We start from the raw sequence: 22,682 nt of genomic DNA on the forward strand, positions 1-22,682 counted from the left end.
AAAATCCAACGCAAAAGTGCTAGGAGTCTGGCCCTCTATACATAGAAATAGATGTTGGGTATGCATTCCTTTTGTATTAAGATATTGTTTGTTTTAAAAAGTCACTTGCCCCACAAACACAGATTGTGATATTGAAAGTATGGAATTGTTCTTCTTGATTGAGTTTTGGTCTTAAAACAGAAGTATGAGGAGTTATATGGTGAAGCAGATAATCTTGTCTAATTCTAGAATGGTGGTTATGTGGACAGCAAAACCTGCTGATTTTGTGCAGATCTGTGATGTGGCCTCTCACTTTTTTTTAACAATTGGCCTAGTGCTGCTTGCTGTCACTTTGTGCTGTTAACAGACCTGCCTCTGCCAAGGTGCCCCATGTATGTTTTATTCTTTGCTTCTGTTGAGCAGCTATTAGACTGTGAACCCCAGGAGAAATAGGAACTAATCTTTCCAGCTGCTTGGACCTTAGTATGGATGTAACTTTGAAAACACAGTTCCCTTGTTAGTCTTATCGAGTGAGCACCAGTTCATTGTGATTGAATACAGCGTAGGTATTTTATTTTTGTTTCTCTGTTTTCTTAGCTTCTCAAGAAGCAGTGTTTGGGAGTAGAGATGAACAAAATGGAAAGTGAAAGCTATTAAGTAGTGTATAGGCTCCTAGAAAATGTTTCACACTTCGAGAACATGAGTATTTGTGGGTGAATAATCCTTTTATTTGCCTTGATTTAGCCTGGCGCCAGAAGTCTAGGGGTCCTAAGACAGTTGGACAACACCATGGCTGGCACACCAACATTAAAAAATCCCATCTGTCTGAATTGCCCCATGGTACAAAAAAAAGGGGGGGACGTGGGTGGTGCTATGGGTAAAACCACAGTGCCTAGGACTTGCCGATCGTATGGTCGGCGGTTTGAATCCCCGCGGTGGGGTGAGCTCCTGTCGTTCGGTCCCAGCTCCTGCCCACCTAGCAGTTTGAAAGCACCCTTAAGTGCAAGTAGATAAATAGGTACCGCTTTATAGCGGGAAGGTAAACGGTGTTTCCGTGTGCTGCGCTGGTGCCGGCTCGCCAGAGCAGCTTTGTCACGCTGGCCATGTGACCCGGAAGTGTCTCCGGACAGCACTGGCCCACGGCCTCTTAAGTGAGATGGGCGCACAACCCTAGAGTCGGACACAACTGGCCCATATGGGCAGGGGTATCTTTACCTTTACCTTACTGTTTAACAAACTACTTTCCTATCTGAGTATCTTTAGAAAAAATGCTAGTTTAGACTCAGCGTCTCTCTTTGGAGTGGTCTCCAAGAATACCACTCTCATGCCCTTCCTGACTGAACTTCTTAGCCCATAGATAACCATTTCATTGATACGTCCCAAGCAAATTGTCTCATAGCAGAAGGTATGAAGGATTTCAAGAGTTTGGTGTTTATGGGTCACAGGCAAGCTTGGAAGACAGTGGATTCCTAGTTGACAGTTCCAGAATGTGTGGATAATATATACTGACCCACCACTGCTTGAACAGTATCAACAGAGTGCATTGCAGAAGTAACCCTCGATTATACAAACTTGGATAGTAATTTATGGGATGGTGATATTATTATTTATTCAATTTATATGCTGCCCTATGCCCAGGCATCTCATCTGTAATGGAAGCTTTAGCTGAGATTCCTGCATTGCAGGGGGTTGGACTAGATGACCATTGGGTTCCTACTCTACAATTCTATGAAATAATACTAATAAAAAAGATACAAGGAATGGCTTTTACAATGGCCCATATAGTGTAATATTGACTCATGGCTATCAGCAACATTGGCATCTCAGGCAGAAGTACCTCTCTCTCTCTCCCTCCCCCCTGAAAATGCCTGGTGGTAAACGTGTGAATTCTGCCCCTCATGGCTGCTGAGAGGCAGGTAAGAGGGCAATGATGTGCTGGACTAGCAGGGGGCCTGGACTGCAAGGGGGCCTGGTTGGAATGCCTGGGATATTAAAGAGCTGCTGTTTCCCCATCAAGTACAATTTCCTGGTTCTGGCTCATTTTCTTCCCTTTGAAATATCTGCAGTTTAAAGATCTACTATTTCCCCTCATCTTCCTTTGCCCTTTAGCAGGACTTACTCCCAGATAAGTGGGTACAGGATTGCGGTCTTGGCTTTCTTGTAAGGGGCAAAAGGGTTCAGTATTACTACAAAGCAGAACTTATAGTTCTAAAGTTATGCTATAAAGAAAGGCATATAATATTGATAATTCGAACAAAAAAATTAATCTAACATTTTAAAAATCCTACAGCTTTGCCACTGGGGCAGAACACTGGAAAAGTAGGAATAACTTTTATTTTTTTAGCAAGCTGTTAGGAAAGATGTTGATCAGATGTGCTTTTCCTTCCTCTATTTTACCAGTAAAGGGCAAATAGTAAAAACTAAAAAGCAGAGTGTTTTGCTTTCCTTGGTCTCCCAACACCAGTGACTGGCCTAAGGTGACTCCTCTTAGGAATCAGTCTCCTGTGCACACCAACCTGGGAATAAGCTCAGCTGAATACAAGTGGGACTTGTGCATCTTAGTAAACACACAACAACCAGGTCAGATTAAGTTTGCTTGAAGTCTTGGAGCTTCATGGGTGGAGGGTAAAAAAAACACTCCCTAGTACAAAGAAGCATCTGTCTGGTTAAAAGGACTAAAATTAGATGCCTGTGATACAGAGTGTAGACCTAACCAGTTCTACTCAGAAGTAAATCCTGTTGAAGCTAGTGAAGCTTCCTCCCAGTTAAGCGGGGCTAGAATTGCAGCCATTGTATGCTTCCTCCTGTTATGAGAGTTGGTGGCTGGTTCATGGCAGAAAGTGAGTTTAGAATGTGAAACTGCGTTTGCTCAGACTGTTGTTTCTCAAGGTTGACAAGCTGGTTTTTAGTTGTGCTCTGCTGTACAGTATCACAAATGGAATGTAGCAATCAGGGGGGGGGTGCTAATCTACCTGGCTTTGTGTTTTTATTTCTAGTGTCTCATCATCTTTTTTGCCTGTGGATGCTATATTACACATATACACAGTTATTTTTAAAAAATGTATTACCAGGTTGCCCAAATAGTTTGTTGCTTTTTCTCTTTACTTGTTCTTTGCATGTTTTAGTGTGGAAAGCAGGGCTCTTGTGCCTCTAGCAGCAGTGTGGCAAGCACAAATTAGGCAAAGGAAACCTTTCCTGGTATGGAAATCAAATTATGGGGATTCACCTGTCAACATTGTGTCTACCAAAGCATTTCCTTCTGTGTGGCCCAGCTCCACCCGCAGAAGAGGGTGCAAATTTGCATATGGCAAATAGTATGCAAATCTGTGTCATTTGTGAATGCAGAAAATGCAATCCATGTACAGTGTACTGGGCTCAGAAAAGCCTTTTGGCACTCATTCTACCAGTTGGCTTACCTTACATGAGGGTGGGAACAACCAGCCCTCTAGATGTTGGACTACAATTCCCATCATCCATCCCTGACCACTGGCTGCGCTGGCTGATGAAATGCCAGCAACAGAGGGAGGAGTCACCTGTAGGCCAGTGCTGCTTTAAGATGGATAGGTAACAAAATGCATCCATTCCCTTCAACTTGCTAGAAGAATAGGGAAGCTGGACCAGCAGAATGAAACTATGGTTAACTGGTAACCTTAATGCTTTAATGAAAGGAACGATGTGAACTTTAGGCAATAAGGGGGATAGTGCCCAATCTTGTTTGTTGTTTGAACACAAAAATAGCATTATAAAGAAACTTATTCCAACCTATGGCTCAGCTCCTGAGTAGTACTGCTGCTTTTCAGAGAGAATGGCCAGCTTGCTTTGAAGAGGAGGGAGCATGGTAGCTGCTACTCATCTCCATTTTCTTCACTTCAGAAGCTACACAGGGCTTCCTGTCCTTTCCATGTTGTTCTGATCTGAGCTGCTGCCCTTTGGGTGCAGACACTGGTCACACTCCAAACTTGGGCCACCGGAGGGGAAGGGGAAGTGCGCTGGCGTTCTTTACCACATTTAATTAAGCCTCAGTACTGCAGAGGTGCGCTTTCCACATTTTTGATCCGGCACCTCAGTGGGAAGGAGGGCTGCATGGAAGGGAAAAAGCCGAGACCAGCAATCCTCCCGTGCACTTGCTGACTCTGAGTCACCAAGAGAAAACGTCAGGAGGAAGCCACTAGATGCTGGTTTCAGTGCTGATGTGCAACAGCCTCCACTGAGCTGTGGCGCGATGCCATTTTGAGGCTGATGAGCCAGGGGTGGAGGTGTTGGCTCTCAAACTGTGTGACGGAGATGTGCCACTATCAGTTAAACCTCCTCTGCAGCATTTCAGGGAGGCTCTGTGCAATGATGGGAAGTGCAGCCATGCAATGTGAAAGGCAGGTTGCCGTGACGGAGCACCTTTGGCTCACCACGGATGCAAAAGCTGGAGATCAGCAAAGAGCTGCAAAGGAACTGCAGTGCTCACCAGCCTTTTTGGCTCTGGTGCCAGCCACTTGCATTCCTGCTCCGCGTTGAAGGTTTCTTGCCAAGCACGAGAAACTAACTATACCAGAAGGCGGCCATCTGAATTCAGGAACGCGCTCAGGCTTTGGAGGTGCAACCAAACACATAGCCAGTGTCTCTGTCAGAAAGGGTCTCTCTCTCTGAAAGCTACCTGCTGGCCTGGGCACTTAGGTGAGGTCCTTGGTGTCACTTTGCTACAATGGAGATACTTCTCCAGAAGTTAAAACTGTCCCACTCTGGAACTACTGGAGAAAAGGCCATTAACGGTTTCCCTTGTAAGGTTAGGGAATGTTATTCAAGCAGTTGCCTACCTTGCCACAGCTATGATTTCCTTACTACAGTGGGTCAAGTTTGATATCAACCTGTTCCAACTTTATAGCTGAATCAAATGCCTTAAATTCCACTGAGATTTGTAATCATTATGGACCTCTGGGTGTTAGGAGAGTGCTTCTGCATGGCTAAATGGAATTTATTTTTTTCTTCACACACACACACACACACACACAAATATGGATTTTTTAATTATGCAGGTCTAGGATTTGTGGTAGTCTCCACCGACCTAGGGAGATGGGAATGGCAAAGTGAAATTCAGAATGAATTGCATTTAAAAAATATGTGTATGGGGGGAAATGCTAAGGGTTTTTGTAGAGGAAGCCATCAGTAACTAAAAGTTGAAGAGAGTAAAGATACAAAGGGCCTGTTGACTATTCATTCCTTTCCCCCTGCCCAGTTTCTGGAGGAGGAGATTAAGAATAGAAGACCTTCCTAATAGGCTTTCACCGACAGCTGGCAGTATAGCAGATTTCACTACCTGGTGCCTCAGTTCTCTTGTCCTCAAGTATCTTGTTAAGCTTCTTTCTTGGACTGAAGTTTCATAAAGTCTGAAAGCTGCAATCCTGAATCTAATTACTAGGAAGTCCAGCAAAACACAGTTTGACTTATTTCCAGGTAAACATGCCTAAAAATGTGCTTCCAGACTCACATTTGCCATTTGAGCAGCGCACAAGAATTAGGAATTCCCCCCCCCATCCTGTCAATCCAGAACCAGCCCCCTTCTAAACACTTACCCATCCTTTCAGTTTTATATGTAAATGAAAGCAGAAGAGTTTTGAGTTATCATAACAGAACCTTTTTTTTTACTTCAGAGGCAGATAGTGCTGGGGACAGACAACTGGAGATGGCTATTGCCTTCACACCCTGCTTGTGAGCTTAGTATCTGACTGGCCACATTTTGGGGGGAAAACATTAGGTTATATTAGCCTGGTCTGATGAAGCTTGGTACTGTGACAAGGATGCAGATGCCCCACAGGCCAAGTTCAGAAAGTCATTAATTCCAAATGGTCAGACTGAAATAAGGATGCATTGACCTGCATCTTCCTGTCAGCAGTCAGACCAGGCCTCACATGGTCCAGTTTGGGTATTTGTGTGGGGGGGGGGATTAAGAGGAGTATTTCATTCTGCTTCCAAGTCTGCCGGTGGGGGCCTTAGAATCCGAAAAACCCATGTTTGCCAAGCTAATACAAACTCAGTTCTATAGCAATCACTTTCCCCAAGTTACTTGCCTAAAAGCCAGGTCTTTCACTCACAGAAAGATTTAAGTGTTAATTTACTGTTTAAATGCTAGCACAGAATTGGAACAAAGACCCGAGAGCTTAAATGTATTGAGTGTGATACATTTACAAAACAAAAGCTTTCAAAAGGTACAACATAACTTGATACATCCACAGCTTAAGAGGTAGGGCTGATACAAAGCAAAGGCAGCAAGATTTGAGTTGCTTGAAGGACTTGCCACCAGGATAGGTGTCATCTTCTTCTGCACCAAATCAAACATAAGTTTACTTGATTTTCAGTAATTTAACAAAAGTTCAAGAGGTAATTCATCACAAAATTGGTTCTTCCCATGACCAGTAAAATCTGCAGGCAACTCAAGCTTAGACTTATATCAACTTTCGTTTGGATCTCATGCTGCTACCAGGAGTAGAGAATGGGGTGTGTGTGTTTAAAACAATTTTTACCTTTAGTTTGTTGCAGCAATTGGAAATATTCAGAATTCCCAAATATATTTTTGATGCTCAGAAGACCACTTCCACTTAGGTATTCTGCACAATATACATTTAAATTTGATTTAATCTGTTAGTTAGGAGCTATTTAATTAAAATCTAATTCTTTGGCGACCAGCTGAGGGAGAACTAATGTCTTTCTTCTTTTTCAGAAACATGCCACAGCTTCGCAGCACACTTACAGCCTGCCAGAACTCTACAGAACTGAAGATTATTTTCCTATCAAATATATAGGCAGCAAGTACCAGAACCACTAAGGCTGCATTTAATCGTCTCTAGCATTTGAGAGAACTTGATCTGAACAGCTACAGGGATAGAGTAAAATAGATGTTAGACCAAAGAAGGGAAGAGTGGTAATATTTCTGCCTTTTTATCTTTCCCATGAGGGAGGAATTAATCCCCAGAATTGCTGGTTTTGAAGTATTGATGGTCCTTGCGCTATGACAAAAACTTTATAGAGTCTTGTTGCTTTGCTTCCATTTGGCATTTGAGACAGGTTTATGTAAACAAAGCAGGAATAGCACATTTAAGATGTCAAAATTGGATGAAACTTACTTACCTTAAGTACCATGGATTGCAGCAAGAAGCTATTTTCCTACTCTGTGCCTAACTGCTACAATCTTTCATTTATACCAAGGCTGTTGCAGTGTAGAAATCCTATTTTGAAAGTTGCCTAATAAAGTGGCACAATCTTACTTACCTCCCCCCTTCCAACTAGCACATCTATTCAAAATTCTTCTGAAATGTAACTTGAATGGTTTAGTTCTGGAAAATGCTTGTTATTTGAACCACAGCATGTTCAAAACAAGCAAATTAAAATACGTAATGCGCACTAAAGAGACCACTGCATCCAGTGTCATGTTTTTGAGGCATGAAGCTTTGGTTACAAGCTCAACCACAAAGGTATAAGCGATCAGAAGCAGTACTTATAAGCCATACGAGGCAGACTCCCCCATATGAAACAGGATACTGCTCATATACAGGGCAAGGTGAGGCTGCCTCAGGCAGAAGCCACAGGACAGCAGATCCCAGTGTAGATCTCTATTCCTGATACAGATCTTTACTTCACCCTTCCTCCTGGCAGACAGGGGGGCACCATTTTGTGGTTTGCCTCAGCTGCCAAGATGTCTTGGGCCAGCTCTCCATTAAATGCGATTTTAAAGCATTTTCTGACCCCTCTATACAAAGTACTTCCCTAAAAGGGATGAAATGAATTAACACTCATTTTAACAAAGGCAGTTGATCAGCACATGGTCTTTGTGTGTATGGTTCTGCCTCTACTGAAATGAATGGCACTTCTGGGATGCCTAAATTCTGTCATGCAGCTAAGAACAAGCTGTGTATCTGTATTTATACAGTGTATGTACACAACTGTTGCTGCAGATGTTGTGATTACAGGAGCTCATACTTTAAGATCTTCCAGCTCTTTCCATTGGTTTTGCTCACAACAGCAATGGACTGTTTAGAACATTTAAGACATGCACAACTAACGATGCACATTGACACAACTATTACTAATTTCTGGAGATGTGGATTTTAGACTACAGAAGTAAACGACTGTATTCTTTCGAGTGAATTGATCAATACTGAAGGCTATATTAAAAATATATGATCAGACTGCTGCAGTCTATTGATTTTCATGAATGCAATATAAAATGAAAGCAATCTTGCTCATCCAAGGTTACCCTAGAGGACTCACAAAAATATCTTTAGAATCATGTTGCCTACATCTGACAGAACACCTGGCTTCTTATTATACTATCATGTGCACAAAATAAAAAACCTAGTGTGAAAATTTAAAATCTTTTTTTTTGACATTGGTGCTGCATTACACACTCACAAATTATGCTGCAATTGTGAAGTAGTTATGGCATAAACCAAAAATGAAACAGAAAATGAGTAGGTCCTGTTTAAGTAGTTTAGAACCTATGAAATGTTATGCAAGTACATGTGGCAGGTACCTGGAATACATACGGAATGCTGACACATTAGGGAGAACTCTTGTCAAAAAGGTTTTGGGTTTTGAGGTTAAGAGGGGGTGAATACAAACAGTATCTGCTTCAAGGGCACCAGTGCAAATATTAGACTTTTATGTCCATGGCAGGCTGTGGCCTGGAATATGCAAGTTGGACCTAATTGCTTTGTGGTTGACTCCAAATACCTGATTAACTGACTGCCAGGAACTGCCAGCTTGTCTAATACCTGCTTATATCCGTGACTAGTAGGAAAAAAACTTGCAAATATACAGACTAACTTACCCTCCTCTGCAAAAGTAGTCGTCAATATATATCACCAGAATGTTTGTAAGGTTTCTTGTGAGCTTTTGCCTTATGAGTCCACCACTATCAGTTGCCCAGGTTGTATTCTTGCCGCTTCCTGCTAGAACAAGATGCATCCTTGACTCCAGCACATCGCAACACAATGAAGCAAAACTATGATGCTTTAAAAGCTTCTTTCCGCACAAGTGAAGTCTTAGAAAAAGGAGGAAACATTTACATTTTTCAATAACAGAGAAAATGAGTAAGCTGTGTCACTTGAACAGAATGGTCTCTGTACAAACTGGGATGTTGGGAGTATTTTTTTCCTATGCCTATCATTAGGGGAAAATACATATCATTACGTATTCACTCCTAGTATGGAATAAGATGCCCCTGGTATATTACTTTTAACATTTGCTGATAAATGCATGAATTATATTAAAAATATGTGATATATGAACACTTTCCAATGTTCACTACTACCTTAATTTATCTTCATGTTGCTCATCTGCCCCATCTTTAAGTATACATTTAACTTCCCCACAGAAAGCAATGGGACTTTAAAATGCTCAACTTTAAATTGGCTGCGCTGCATATTTGCACATCAGTTAATCTATATGGTCTTTTACATTTGTATTTGTCTATAACTTGATTGAGGCTCCATAGGATTCGTTTTCATATAGGCCACCTATTGTGATTTGTATGAGACTGCTCCAGCAGAAATCTTTCATTTTCTCAAGGCATCATAATCCAAGATTGCTTCCTTTCAACAAAAGCCAACATAATGAAGCAGAATTTTTAGAATGAGGGATGCAGACCTTGTAATAAAGCAAATGTTTACATTAAGCACAATACAGCAATTTATTTAGATGCTTAAATGAATACAAAGGGGAAATAAAGATCACAAATTATCCATACTACAACAATGTGTCATATATTAGATGGTATAAATGAATACAACACCATGTTGGTGTTAACTAAAGATAAAACTAAATATCCAAAAATGCAGCACTCATTTCCGTATGCTGCTTTAACACAGTACGCTTTTATACAGATCTAAAAGGTGTCAAAATTAGTAGCTGCAAACTTGTTTCTTGCATGTGATTTTTTTTTTTTAGCTTAAAAGATTTCAGAAAATGGCTCTGAAATACATAGTCATCAGTTGTAATGTCAAGGATATTCAAGAACAAGAAAATTCTATAATACAATAGAGTCCAGATATACTTTTATGTTGCTGGCCTCTGTTTTGAGATTGTACAAGGTTATGTGCAAAAACTAAGTCTGTCAAAATTCTTACTATAGCAGTTTCAAGCTTTTTGCTAGGTAAACTAGATACAGCATTTATTACACAGCAGGGCAACACTAAAAAAAAGGAAAAAAGAACCAAATCTATGATGGGTACACAAGAACAATAGCATAAGCATCACTTGAATAGGTCTAAAAGACTGTACAAATATACATTTCAACTATTCAGAATGATACATGAAAAAAAACAATTTCCCCAGAGTCCTACTATACACATTGAATTGGTAGCTCATATGTTGGCCCTAAAACTACCATGTGAAAAAGGGTAATGTTTAAAAAGACATACAGCTGAACATATACAGAGTGAAATATGTTGAAAATGCCAATAAAATAAAACCTTTGCTTTTCTTCAGTGAGCAACTGGGAGCCACCAACATATCCATTTTCACATTAAGTTACTGTGCTCGTCACAGCAGATACTCTCAAGTGAGATTTGCCAACAGCATACTTTGAAATAAGAACTGGAATCGGTGTGGCAGCCTCGCAGCCGCTAACCAGGTGACCTTGCATTCAAAAGGCAGTACCAGTTTACAATGAACTTAGCAGTCGTTCTGAAATGAAAATGTTTAGACGGTTGTCAAGTGGAAGATATGGAGTCTCGAGTTTTAACAGCTTATGCTTGCTGACTACTCAGCTCTACCCCAGTTAGGGTGCTGTGCATCGATTCCGTAACCCCATCAGTCACACTGTCAAACTGTTCTCCATCCTCGCTGTCAATTGTGCTGTTCTGCCACTCCATCTGCTGATTTGACAAGCTCTCTTCGATTTCTGTTGCATTTTTCCACTGTGACTGGTCCTTGGACCAAAACTCGCCCACTTTTCCATAGGAACTATTCTTCCACTTTGACTGTTCTTCGTCACTCTCAGAGGCGGCACCTTTAGTTTCTGCAACTGGTTTACTATTAGTAGCATCTTCACTTTGGGATGATTCATCCGTCCACGTTTCTGGTTTCACTTCAGATGTATTATCTTCAAAGTCAGACACTTGCTGAGAACCAGGGACGCTTTCAGATGGCGATGCTTCTACTTTCCATTCAATGGGATCATCTTGATCTTCTTGGTCACCTTCACTGTCTGAACCTTCAGCTACCAGCTTTGTTGGTTCTTCTGCAGAGCTACTCTCCTTGTATTTTGGGTCTCCATCCTCCTTTTGGTCTATTTTTTCCGGAGACTCCAAAGTGGCTTCTTCAGTTGTCTCCTTAGATATGCTTTCATCTGGTGTCTCATTTATACTATTAATAGATGTTTTGCGACCAGAGTTAGACACAGATTCTGCAAATGGACTATTGCTTTCGTTGAACTCCTGTTCTATATTCTCAAAACTGTCTGAGGAACTTTCATTATCTTTCTCTAGGTTTATCTTTTTATCAACAGTTTTGCTAGGATTGACTCTGGAATTCTCGTCGTCGTGGTTCTCAAACAACCACTCAGCATCAAAATCCATTTCGTGTTTAACCTTGTTCAGTTCTTTCATGTTGAAACCTAGCAAGACACCCAGTTTATACCTTTCACAATCTCTAACGCATTTCTTTCTTTTGTTGCTGAAGTGTGAAGCAATGTCGGATTTCCAAAGCCAGAGACTGGCAGCTAACTTTTCAATCTCCCTCCGACTGGGATACGGTTGCTTATTGAAATACTTGGTGAGAAATGTTTTTCTAGCTTCGTACGAATCATCTTCATGACCCTTGGGATCTAAAGCCAGCACTACGGGTTCTTCAGGCTTCTCCTCAAAGACGGAAGGGGAATCGTCGTCATCCATTTTTCTTTTCTTCAGCAGAGAGAATTCCATGTGTTCATAAGTACGTTTCACAGGTCCTGCACCTGGAGACTGGTTTAGTCGGGAGGGAACATTACCTTTGTCTTGACCGTTCTGAGTCTTCCCCACACCCCTGCAGTGGACAAGGTGCAGGGTTATAGTTGAGGCAGTCATGTTACTCGTGTACACTCCAAGGCAATGAATGCATTTATACGTAAGCTTTTTCTCTACCGGATGAACTGTTTGAATAACTTGATGTCTCTCCCTTAAGTGATGGGCCAGTGCATCAGAAATGGGTCCTTTCAGGATTGAAAAGCACAAAGGGCAAAGGGTTTTCCCCACATCTTTTTTGTAGGGGACTGCTGCTTGAGGAGAACTTTTTACAGGGACATCTGTCTTCTCCTGAATTTTTGGCTGTGGTTTTGGAGGAACTGGAGCAGTATTTTGAGCATGGTAAGCGACCGATTCGGCAGGAGCATCTCTCAAGTTGTAGGTAGTTACAAGCAAGTGTATATTGGTGTGGCTACCCTGCTGCAACGTCAAATCAAACGTTAACGTGGAATCAGTTTTGGGCCCCATTTCTTCATCGACATGAACCATTCGCATGTGAGCAGCCATCTTCTCAACATCATTGAATGTTGAGCGGCAGTAGGGACAGGACAGACCATGGATTAACATGTGGTTGAGCAGCGTGTCAGTAGGCAAGTAGCGATTACAGTATAAACATTTGCTAGTAAAATTATGTATTTTCATGATGTAGTTAGCAACTGCGGGCACCTTTTCGGCCTTGTGCTCTTTCTCAAAATGAACACTGTACACGTTTTCAGGGAAGAGCTCATTGCAGATTGTACAAATCTTCCATTTCTGAGTTGATGAAGTATTGGCAGAAGTGGTACATATAGGGCCAACGGCAAGAGGCTTGGGTGTGGACTGCGATAATATTCTGGATGCTGCCTGAGACTGACCTAATGATGTTGATTTCAGTGAGCCCGATGAAAGTGAAGATGAGTTGGCAGACGAAAGAGAGTACCTTGCTGTAGCCTGCGATCTTGGTTCCCCTCCGAGAGGGTAAGGTCGGCCGTTTCCACTTGGGGAATACTGCTTCATTGATTGAGACTGCTGGGATAGGGAAACTGGAGAACTACCTGTTAAACTTAGCCTTCCTCCCGTGTGACCAACGTAACTTGGCGGTACCGATTTCACACCATAGTTGTTCGGTTGCAAATGGACGTTGGACATCATATTTACTCCTCCAGAATTCAACGTAGGCTTTGGTATATTCAGTCGGTTCATCATTTGCTGTGATGGAAGAGACCGGACATTTCCAGGGGACAGGGCACCCATCCTCTGAGGAAGTCCCATAGGCTTTTTATCCTGTGGTTTTGGAGCAATTAGCATTAAAGGTTTGGATCTTGGAACTACCACATTTGTATGCCCTATCATTGCTGTCACTTGGTATCCTATACGCTCGTGGTCTTCAATAACATGCTGTACTAAAGCTTCATACGACTTCGGCATAAAAAGGCAGCGTTTGCAGTGAATCATGCCCTCTTCTCGGGAACTTAAGGGTACAATCCCATTGAGTGACTTCTCACTTCCCTTTGCTATATAAGGTGCAGCAACATGCTGAAAATGTTCCCTGTAAATGTGCTTTCTAACTATTTCGTAGAGAGGATCTCGGTAAGTGCACTTCTTACAGTAATAAACAGCTTGTTCTACACTGTCAGCCTGCTTAGGTTTAAGGCTATCATGCTTGTTTTTATCTTTAAAAGTGCTGATGCCTCCACTTGGTGTATTGGCATTTGGAGCATGAAATATTTTAATATGCGTTTCCAAAGTCTTTTTGTCTGCATTGAAAGTACAGTAGGGGCAATTGAGAAGGATCCTGTTTTCAAAGTCTTCACTATGAACATTCCGGAAGTGACTTTTGTAGGCAGAAAAGAACTTTGAGGAAAATGGACATGCACTGCAGCAAAAGGGTTTTGTCCGATAGTCCTTAAAAACGAAACAAAAAAAAGAAACAAGTATCAGAAAAACTGCATTTGATTTGCATTCCCTTTCCTAATCCTTCTGACTCAATGCATCACAGCCTCAAGGCAAACTTATGAAACTATCATCCATTTAACGTTCTTTTTTTTAAGCTGGCAAAAATCAGGCAGTTCATAGAAAGTCTTTAAGAAAGAAGACTAGTCCTAAACCACAGAAATACATCTTCCTTATTTTTGATCATTCAGCCCCTGCAAATCAAGCATTACAAACCAAGACAGCTGCCTGCTTGAGACATAATAGGAAGCCATGGGTTGTATCCTATGCTTGTGTTACTCAGAGGAGACCCACTGAAAATAATGAACCTAAGTTAGCCATGTCCATTAACTTCAATGGGTCTACTCTGAGTAGGGCTAGCATATGCTACAAACCATGGTTTCCCATTAAGAGAACGAGCTGCAGTGACCTTTGGGCTGCATGCTTCCCTCCACCCTTCTCCTGCAACTTTGTGCCTAAGGAGACTGAAAGCTTCATAGAGCCACACCACTTTCAAACTAAGGGTTTTAAATTGTGTAAGGAGCCTCCAGAAGTAAAGGAGGCTCCCGGTTTCCGAACCTGATCTTCCCAACTTGTGGAAGACTTGAAAAAAAATTATGCTTCGGAGGAAGTAGGGCTTGTAAGGGTGCTCTTATTCTCTCTCACATAAGTGTTATCATGCAGCACAGCAGTAAAAACACCCACCAGGACATGGCTTCTATTGAGCTCAACAACGAAAGCAGCTTTCCATTTCCTCTTCTCATGTACAGAGAAGTAATGGGAGAGCACAGAAACCTAAGCTGTGCCACCACATGTTCTCATAACATGAAAGCGCAGTTTCCCAATATATCTGAACCAGTCCAGTGATTCATCAGCGTATACCAGATTCTCAAGCAGTGATAAAATACTTAGGCATGCACAAATTCTTTTTAGAATCTCTGTATTGGTACAACATCTAATTATGGCTTTATCAAAGTTTCCAAACTTTCAATCTGATACACTCTGTAACTAGATAAACTCAGATTGCTCCGGTAAATATATCCTGACACTTCAGACATCAAACCATGGTTTGTGCTAAATTTAGTGTGTAACTGAAATCACTGTTTTGAGATTCCGAACACACAACAGCCAAACCATAATTCAAGGCTGCTAGACTGCTTTCATTTTCTGCCCTCTTAGTTTCATAAATTACAGATTCACTCCTGTCTATTGTACAGCAGCTTCTGCAAGGAAAACAAAAAACCATTAACTATGGTCTGTCAATTCATTAATCATGCTAAACCATAGTTTACGCTTTGCAAACTAAATTATGGTTTACAAGCTATAGTTTGTTGCCCATTTGCTCTCTGACAAAAAAATGACCAGTCCATAATTACAGTGAGGGGGAAAAAGTATTTGATCCCCTGCTAGATTTGCCCATTTGCCCTCTGACAAAAAAAATGACCAGTCCATAATTTTAATGGTAGGTTTATTGTAGCTGTGAGAGACAGAATAACATGAAAACCCCCAGAAACCCAGAAGACAAAAGCCAGAGATTGACATGCATTATAATGAGTGAAATAAGTATTTGATCCCTTTGCAAAAGATGACTTAGTACTTCGTTGCAAAACCCTTGTTGGCAATTACAGAGGTCAGACATTTATTGTAGGTGGCCACCAGGTTTGCACACATCTCAGGAGGTATTTTGCGCCACTCCTCTTTGCAGATCCTCTCCAAGTCAGTAAGATTTTGAGGCTGACGTGTAGCTACTCGAACCTTCAGCTCCCTCCACAGATTTTCGATGGGATTAAGATCTGGATACTGGCTAGGCCACTCCAGGACCTTAATGTGCTTCTTCTTGAGCCACTCCTTTGTTGCCTTGGCCCTGTGTTTTGGGTCACTGTCATGCTGGAATACCCATCCTCGACCCATTTCCAATGCCCTGGTTGAGGGAAGGAGGTGCTCCCCCAAGATTTGACGATACATGGTCCCATCCATCGTCCCTTCGATGCGGTGAAGGTGTCCTGCCCCCTTAGCAGAAAAACACCCCCAAAGCATAATTATGTCCCCCTCCATGTCTGACAGCAGGAATGGTGTTCTTGGGATCGTAGGCAGCATTCCTCCTCCTCCAAACACGGCAAGTTGAGTTGATGCCAAAGAGCTCGATTTTGGTCTCATCTGACCACAACACTTTCACCCACTTCTCCTCTGGGTCATTCAGATGTGCACTGGCAAACTGCAGATGGGCTTGTACACGTGCTGTCTTGAGCATGGGGACCTGCTAGGCTCTGCAAGATCTCTGTCCTTCACGGCGTAGTGTGTTACCAACTGTTTTCATGGTGACTATCTTAGGGTTACCTGACGTCCCCGGTTCCCAGGTACAATCCCCAGATTTGCATATGTTTCCCCGGACCAATTCCACCCCCGGAATGTCCCCAGATTTCATTAAATGTCCCCAGGAAACAACGATGCCAACAGAAGCAGCCAGATTCAACTCAATTGTTTGGCAGGGAGGCGAAGTGGGGAGAAGCCACTGTGATTGCAAAGCACAGGCACACGCGCGAGGAAAAATCGGAAAGAAAAGCCCCCTTTCTCCCCGTCAGCCTCATTTACATCTCCCTGGATGGCATCCTGGCCTCTGGCAGCATCCAGTTCCAACCCTTCTTCAAGCTTCGCTTCCCCCCACCCTGCTTGCTTCTCCCCTGTCCTTGACGCTGAAAAATCCCAGTGAATTGTATTGCCATCTCCCTTTCGTCCATGCACTTCTCTCTGTGTGTGTGACTGGGGATTGCGAAGTCCTGACACGGACTCTCCACTAGCTCTGAACTGGAGCCACCTCCAGCCTCCACCTCTTCCGCCAAACTCCACCCCCTCTCTTTCTCTCTCTTCTACCCACCCCTGGGCTCAGCTAATCATATAAACATATTATCATGTAGAGGAGCGGTGGGAGCCAAAAAATATAGGGGGACACACACACACATATATATTCTTCTCTTCTCCACCACCGCGCTACTTCTGCCTCCTCGCCGCCGCCACCCACCCAGCCAAGCTGGTGGGAGGGGAGGGGGGCATCTGGCAAATAAAAGCAAATTAGAGACAACTAAGTACCAAACGTGAAGGAAATAATCTAAAGGCTCGATCTGCCACCACTGGCCATTTTCCACTCCATTTGAGCTGCTTGCGGCTGCATGGCTTTGGGGAGGACAGGAGGAGGGATGGGGGGGGGAGGTGGGCTGGGGAGAGAAAGAAGCAGTGCGGGGTGGGTGTGTTCGTGCCAAAGCTTTGGGCTCGATCTAGCAGCGGCAGGGAGCGCTGGGGCAGCCCCACAGCGAGAGCAGGAGGCTCGGCTGCATCTCGGGGCCCCCACTGGGGGCCATCTGCCCACTCACAGAGAGGACCTCCTCACCAGCTCAGTTTTAAAGCAAACTTTGATCTGTGGTGTTGACTTTTTTTCGTAATTTTTAAAAATATTTTTTCTTTTTAAAATAAATATTATATTATATTACATTATATTATATTATATTAGAAATTAGAATTATATATTATATTATATATTTATTTGCGTCCCCAGATTTACTGGAAAAAATCTGATAACCTTAGACTATGGTCCCAGCTGCCCTGAGATCATTGGCAAGTTCCCCCCCGTGTAGTTCTGGGCTGCTTCATCACCTTGCTCACGATCATTTCAACTCCACGAGATGAGATCTTGCATGGAGCCCCAGACCGAGGGAGGTTGGCGGTTATTTTGTGTTTCTTCCATTTGCGAATGATTGCACCAACTGTTGTCACCTTCTCACCAAGCTGCTTGGCAATAGTCTTGTAGCCCAGTCCAGCCTTGTGCAGGTCTACAATCTTGTCCCTGACATCCTTGGACAGCTCTTTGGTCTTGGTCATGGTGGCTACTTGGGAATCTGCTGGATTGATTGCTTCTGTCGACAGGTCTCTTTTGTACAGGTACTGTAACGAGGTGGGATTACAGGTAAGACCTCTCCCTTACAGCAGGTGCTTCTACTCTCAGCTCGTTACATACAGTGAAGATACCAGGTAGCCTGACATCTGGCTGGTTGATAGGGGATCAAATACTTATTTCACTCATTATAATGCACATCAATCTCTGACTTTTGTCTTCTGGGTTTCTGGGGTTTTCCCTGCTGTTATTCTGTCTCTCACAGCTACAATAAACCTACCATTAAAATTATGGACTGGTCATTTCTTTGTCAGAGGGCAAACGGGCAAATTTAGCAGGGGATCAAATACTTCCCCCCCCCTCACTGTATACACTATGCTTTGTCAATTCAGACCCACCAAACCATTGTTAAGTTTCTTTAACAATGTTTTGGTAGTATATCAGAGTTGAACTACCTGCTGTCAGTTCTTTCTCAATTCTGCTTATCTTAAAAGGGGCACCAAATTTGCTAGTTAAGTTTAAATTTCTTCAATTATGTTGAACTACTAGATATCCAACTAAGTCATATTCAGGAGTACACTCACTGCCAAACTCAAGTCCAAAAAGATTTCAAAAGAACTAATCAGTCCTGAGACAGCACTCAGCAACTGTTGTTTCCACAGAGACCATAGTGACCAGTCCCCATGATACTATAACATTCTTTTTCTTCTGTCCCACCTCTGCTGACATCTGGGCTGTAATCCTGTGCACACACATCTTGCAATAAATCTCACTGAAATCAGTGGGAATTATTACTTTCGTAAACAGATATAATTTAGGTTGTAAAGCACTTAACGTTTGTCATAAAAACACGATTCCAAACTTAATTGGTTTGGAATTGGTTTCAGATTTAAGGTCATTTTACCACATTATTACCAACCTGATTTTTTGTAAGTGAAGGATCCCACAATCCAACATCTTCCCATGTAGTGTTTTTCAGATAGAAGTCATTGGGTTCAAACTGCTTAAAATCCTGCAACAGTGGAAGATTGACAAAAGCATAAATAGAAATAACAAACCGCAGAATGATTGCCTATTCATTTCTTTAGATCTTGAAAATTCAAGAAGAATTATTAAGGTACCAAAAATTACAAATAAAAGGGCTCATTAACAGAAAACTTCCCAGGGAGTATAATTTTTACTAATTAATGCACTTATTATTTTTTTACTAATTAAGGGCATGATACAACCACTTCAATAGAAGACAGGTACTTAACAGTCCTTTGAAATGAAGATGACTTTAAATTGCTTAAATTTGTCTGGCCCCTGTTCGTTTCCCCCTACGAAGTCAGTTTAATTTTTTTATGCAATCTGTAAGTCATACAGATAATCACATATGAAAAATTATTTGAGGGAATGAGCTTGCCAGACCGTATGAGCAAGTAAGTATTTGCAGGAGCATAGATTACTGTATTTTTCCGTGTATTGGACGAGGTTTCTTGACAGAAAAATCATGCCAAAAAACTGGGGTCGTCTAATACACGGATAGTGGCAAAACTGAGTCTCCCAAAATAGGGGGGAGTTTTATATATGGGGGGCGTCTAATATACGGAAAAGTACGGTAGTTTGTGTGACGACAGGTTATTTGTACTTTTAAGTAAAAGGCGTAGAAACAGAAAGAGTAGTCTCTAAGAAGCTAGGCTCAATGGGAACATTACTGAGAATGCTCTCCAGAAGATCACAGAGCATGAAGCTGCTCTCACTGCCAATCCTTCTCAAAAGGAGAAGGCATGAGCACTAGTTCCCTGGCCAGAGGGCTAGAATCCTCCTAGATCTGTCCTGTGCAGGAGCAGAATCTATATACCAGACTACAAAAATTAGAAACGATTGTGTGAAAAATCACAGATAACATGAAATTTCAGCCCACATTTTTCAAAATATGCATTTAGTGTTTGTCCAAAAGCAAGAGTCATGTGGCACATTGAAGACTGACAAATTTATTGTGGAATAACTTGTCCAGTATTTCATGCTTAAATTGGTCCCAATGAAATCAATCATAGCTGCTTCTAAGTGCTGCAGTTGTGAACACTAAACAGACACAGTGTGCATTGTTGTTTATTCTATTACTGATAAATTGGGCATTAACATCAACCCATTTGGTTGGTTATATGCAAAAACCACACGCACCCATTTAATTGAAGTAATCTAAAACTTTGGTAGTAGCTAAGCAAGAGAATCTAGTATTACAGCTGCATGGTTTTGAAATGCGTAAGTCAGATTCACAATTCAGCAGATGGGGGGGAAAGACTTGAAGGGCTACAAGACAGTGTTCATTTTTAGTCCAATGCATTTTGGGGAAAAAATCATTTCTCAGGGGCAGATTTTAGCAACAATTCTAACATACAAAGGATACTGCAGTAACCCCAGGTGTGTCAGAACTGTTGATAAAAACATGCCCTCCAGCAAGGTTTTCCAAAACGTGTTGGGCTTGCAATAAGCAGTATTCTGTAGCATCTCCTGTTTTCTCCCTCTCCTTTCCTGCCTGCTAGCCGTACCACCTCAGTTTCACGGTTGGTTTTCCACCCTTCAGTAGGCAGAAGAGGTTCTCCACTGCAGAGGGAGAAGCAGTTTGAGGCACGGGTACAACATTAGTAGACTACCACAGTTAATGCTGTGATATTTAACACAGAGAGATCATCCTTTTTTCCTTGAAACTACTCCTTGGGAGTTTCTTCAGCAACACTCCTTGGACCTCTTACCTACGAGGCATCTCTGAAGGAGCATCTCCACCCCCATCGTTCTGCCCAGACACTGAGGTCCAGTGCCGAGGGCCTTCTGGTGGTTCCCTCATTGCGAGAAGCAAAGCTACAGAGAACCAGGCAGAAGGCCTTCTCGGTAGTGGCACCCGCACTGTGGAATGCCCTCCCATCAGATGTCAAAGAGATAAACATCTACCTGACATTTAGAAGACATCTGAAGGCAGCCCTGTTCAGAGAAGTTTTTAATGTGTGACATTTTAGTGTATTTTTTTGTCTTTGTTGGAAGCCGCCCAGAGTGGGTGGGGAAACCCAGCCAGATGGGCGAGGTACAAATAAAAAATTATTATTATCATTATTATCATCATCATCATCATCTCCCTATAACAAGTGCAGCATGTGACGGAAGTTCTCTATCCAGAGGCCAACCAGTGTGTCTTGGTGGCACAGACTGAAACCAGCCAACGCCAACCTTTCCCACAAAGATACCAAGAAGTGGTTAGGTGGGAAAGCTCCATGTTTCTCAGGAGATGGCTCCCTTGGTGGGGTGGCAGCCAAGCAGATAATCACAGTTTTTGGCTTGATAAGTGAGTACAGCCAAGAAGCAAAAAACTCATGCCACTTTCGTAATACCAGTCAATCACTGTTCTCCTGAAACTTCACTTCAGTTTATAATATTCCCAACGGAAGATACAGCCCTTCAATTTAAACTGCAACCCAAGAGTTCAACGGAAGATTGTACTTACTTCTATATGCTCTTTACAGTATTCCAAACCAATGTCACTTAGTATTTTTTTCACAGTTTTCCGGGCTTTTCTTAAACTGCCAAGGTTGTTGACAGGAAGTTGGAACATAGTTTCTACTGGGAGGGGGGAGAGAAGAGGGAGGGGGAGAAAATAATTTACTGAAAACGTTTTGTCCCAAAGCGCTTGAATTCAGATCAAAAAGTCTGTTATCACTCAGTTTTCTGTTTACATTTATGCACTTCATATCCCTCAGATTCTAGGCAGTTCAAAACAAACTGAGTTGTTCAGCCATCTTGTTTTCAAAGTTGAGCCAGGTAAGTAAACTTTAGAAAAAAGTTTTTTAAAAAACCAACACCTTACAGGAACAGAGAATATAGTATCCAGATTTGGTCTAAAACACACACATCCAACTTTATGACCAATAGTTGCATACCCACTCTCATGTGGAAAAGTCAAATTCATCCCAACAAAAGATGCTACTCTAACAAAAGGTCTACAGTTTTTGGCTGGCTTTGCTGGCCAAGTCAATTGTTTACATGTTTTTACATGCACATATAATACACAGAAATTAAAGACAACTACAAAGGATGGAATTCAATGTTGTGCTAAGGGGAACGTCAGTGCAAGCATTGCAGTGCACTCTTTCTGGAAGTTCACCCTCCCCTCAGAACCAGACTTAGTAGGTGACCTCAGCCCAATGTCTTATTGGAAAAGTATAAAAGCCAAAAATTGTAATCACCAGCTCTTCTCCCTTAGTAATGGGAGTTTGCTGGCTTGAGGAGGGTGGCCTTTCTGGAGGGAAGGGGAAAAGGTTCCCAACACACAACTCACCTTTCCCAAGAGAAAGGGTCAATGCGGAGAAAGAATCAAAGGCACCTTCATAATTAATAATAGTTCAATTTATATCCCACCCTTTCTCCTGAACCCTTCCCTTGTCTGCTCTGTAAAATACAAGGCTAGCTGATTTTAGGATATTGCTTGTTTTGTTGCCTGCATGACTCCAGACAGCTGATGTACAAGCCTTGGCCATCCTTCCAACTTTGGAGCTGGGAAGGTGGAAAGGACGGCTAAGCAATGGCCAGGATGATCTCAGCCTACTTCTGCAGGTCTGAAGTTGCAAGGAAGTTGCGGCCCCTTGTCACATGCGCCTCGGTGGAGTCCCACACTCGCCGTGGCAAATAGAATGGCTGGTGCCAGACGTTAAATCTTTTCTATGTCATGATATAGTTTTCCATTTTCATGAAGAACACATATATCAGCCGTTGCTCACACCATTACCCTCTTCGTCAACAGGCTACGTTAGCTCAGTGAAATTGCAGAGTTCGTTTTTTCAGTCTAGTGCATGAAGGAAGCGGGGCTATGGGCACGCAACGAAGAATGGCAGACAGGCTAGGAGTTTGACTGATAAATATGCTCAGCTCAACAATGAGCTCAAGAG

At 42.3% G+C, this 22,682-nt stretch overlaps 2 protein-coding genes across 8 annotated transcripts in view; one reads left to right on the plus strand and one right to left on the minus strand.

Annotated features, from left to right (window-relative positions):
* BCAS4 (breast carcinoma amplified sequence 4) overlaps positions 1-8,338 on the plus strand; it is a 56,854-nt gene extending 48,516 nt beyond the window's left edge. For 2 of the 3 annotated variants that reach the window (XM_028735204.2, XM_028735206.2), the window contains exon 6: positions 6,689-8,338. In XM_028735204.2, coding sequence (XP_028591037.2) covers positions 6,689-6,770 — 82 coding nt within the window. In that variant the 3' untranslated portion in view covers positions 6,771-8,338. The remainder of the gene's footprint in view (positions 1-6,688) is intronic. The other variant, XM_028735205.2, reaches the window with a different exon arrangement.
* A 1,303-nt stretch (positions 8,339-9,641) lies between these two features.
* Positions 9,642-22,682, minus strand: part of ADNP (activity dependent neuroprotector homeobox) — a 45,854-nt gene continuing 32,813 nt past the window's right edge. For 2 of the 5 annotated variants that reach the window (XM_077929281.1, XM_077929283.1), the window contains 4 exons: positions 21,245-21,357; positions 18,683-18,775; positions 17,526-17,813; positions 9,642-13,850 (listed from right to left, as the gene is read on the minus strand). In XM_077929281.1, the coding sequence (XP_077785407.1) occupies positions 10,713-13,850; positions 17,526-17,813; positions 18,683-18,775; positions 21,245-21,352 (3,627 nt within the window). In that variant the 5' untranslated portion in view covers positions 21,353-21,357 and the 3' untranslated portion in view covers positions 9,642-10,712. Of the gene's footprint in view, positions 13,851-17,525; positions 17,814-18,682; positions 18,776-21,244; positions 21,361-22,682 lie in introns of all 5 variants that reach the window. The other 3 variants (XM_077929282.1, XM_077929280.1, XM_028735198.2) reach the window with 2 other exon arrangements.

This window comes from Podarcis muralis, chromosome 5, assembly GCF_964188315.1.
Source record: "Podarcis muralis chromosome 5, rPodMur119.hap1.1, whole genome shotgun sequence".
In the NCBI taxonomy this organism is placed as follows: Eukaryota; Metazoa; Chordata; class Lepidosauria; order Squamata; family Lacertidae; genus Podarcis; species Podarcis muralis.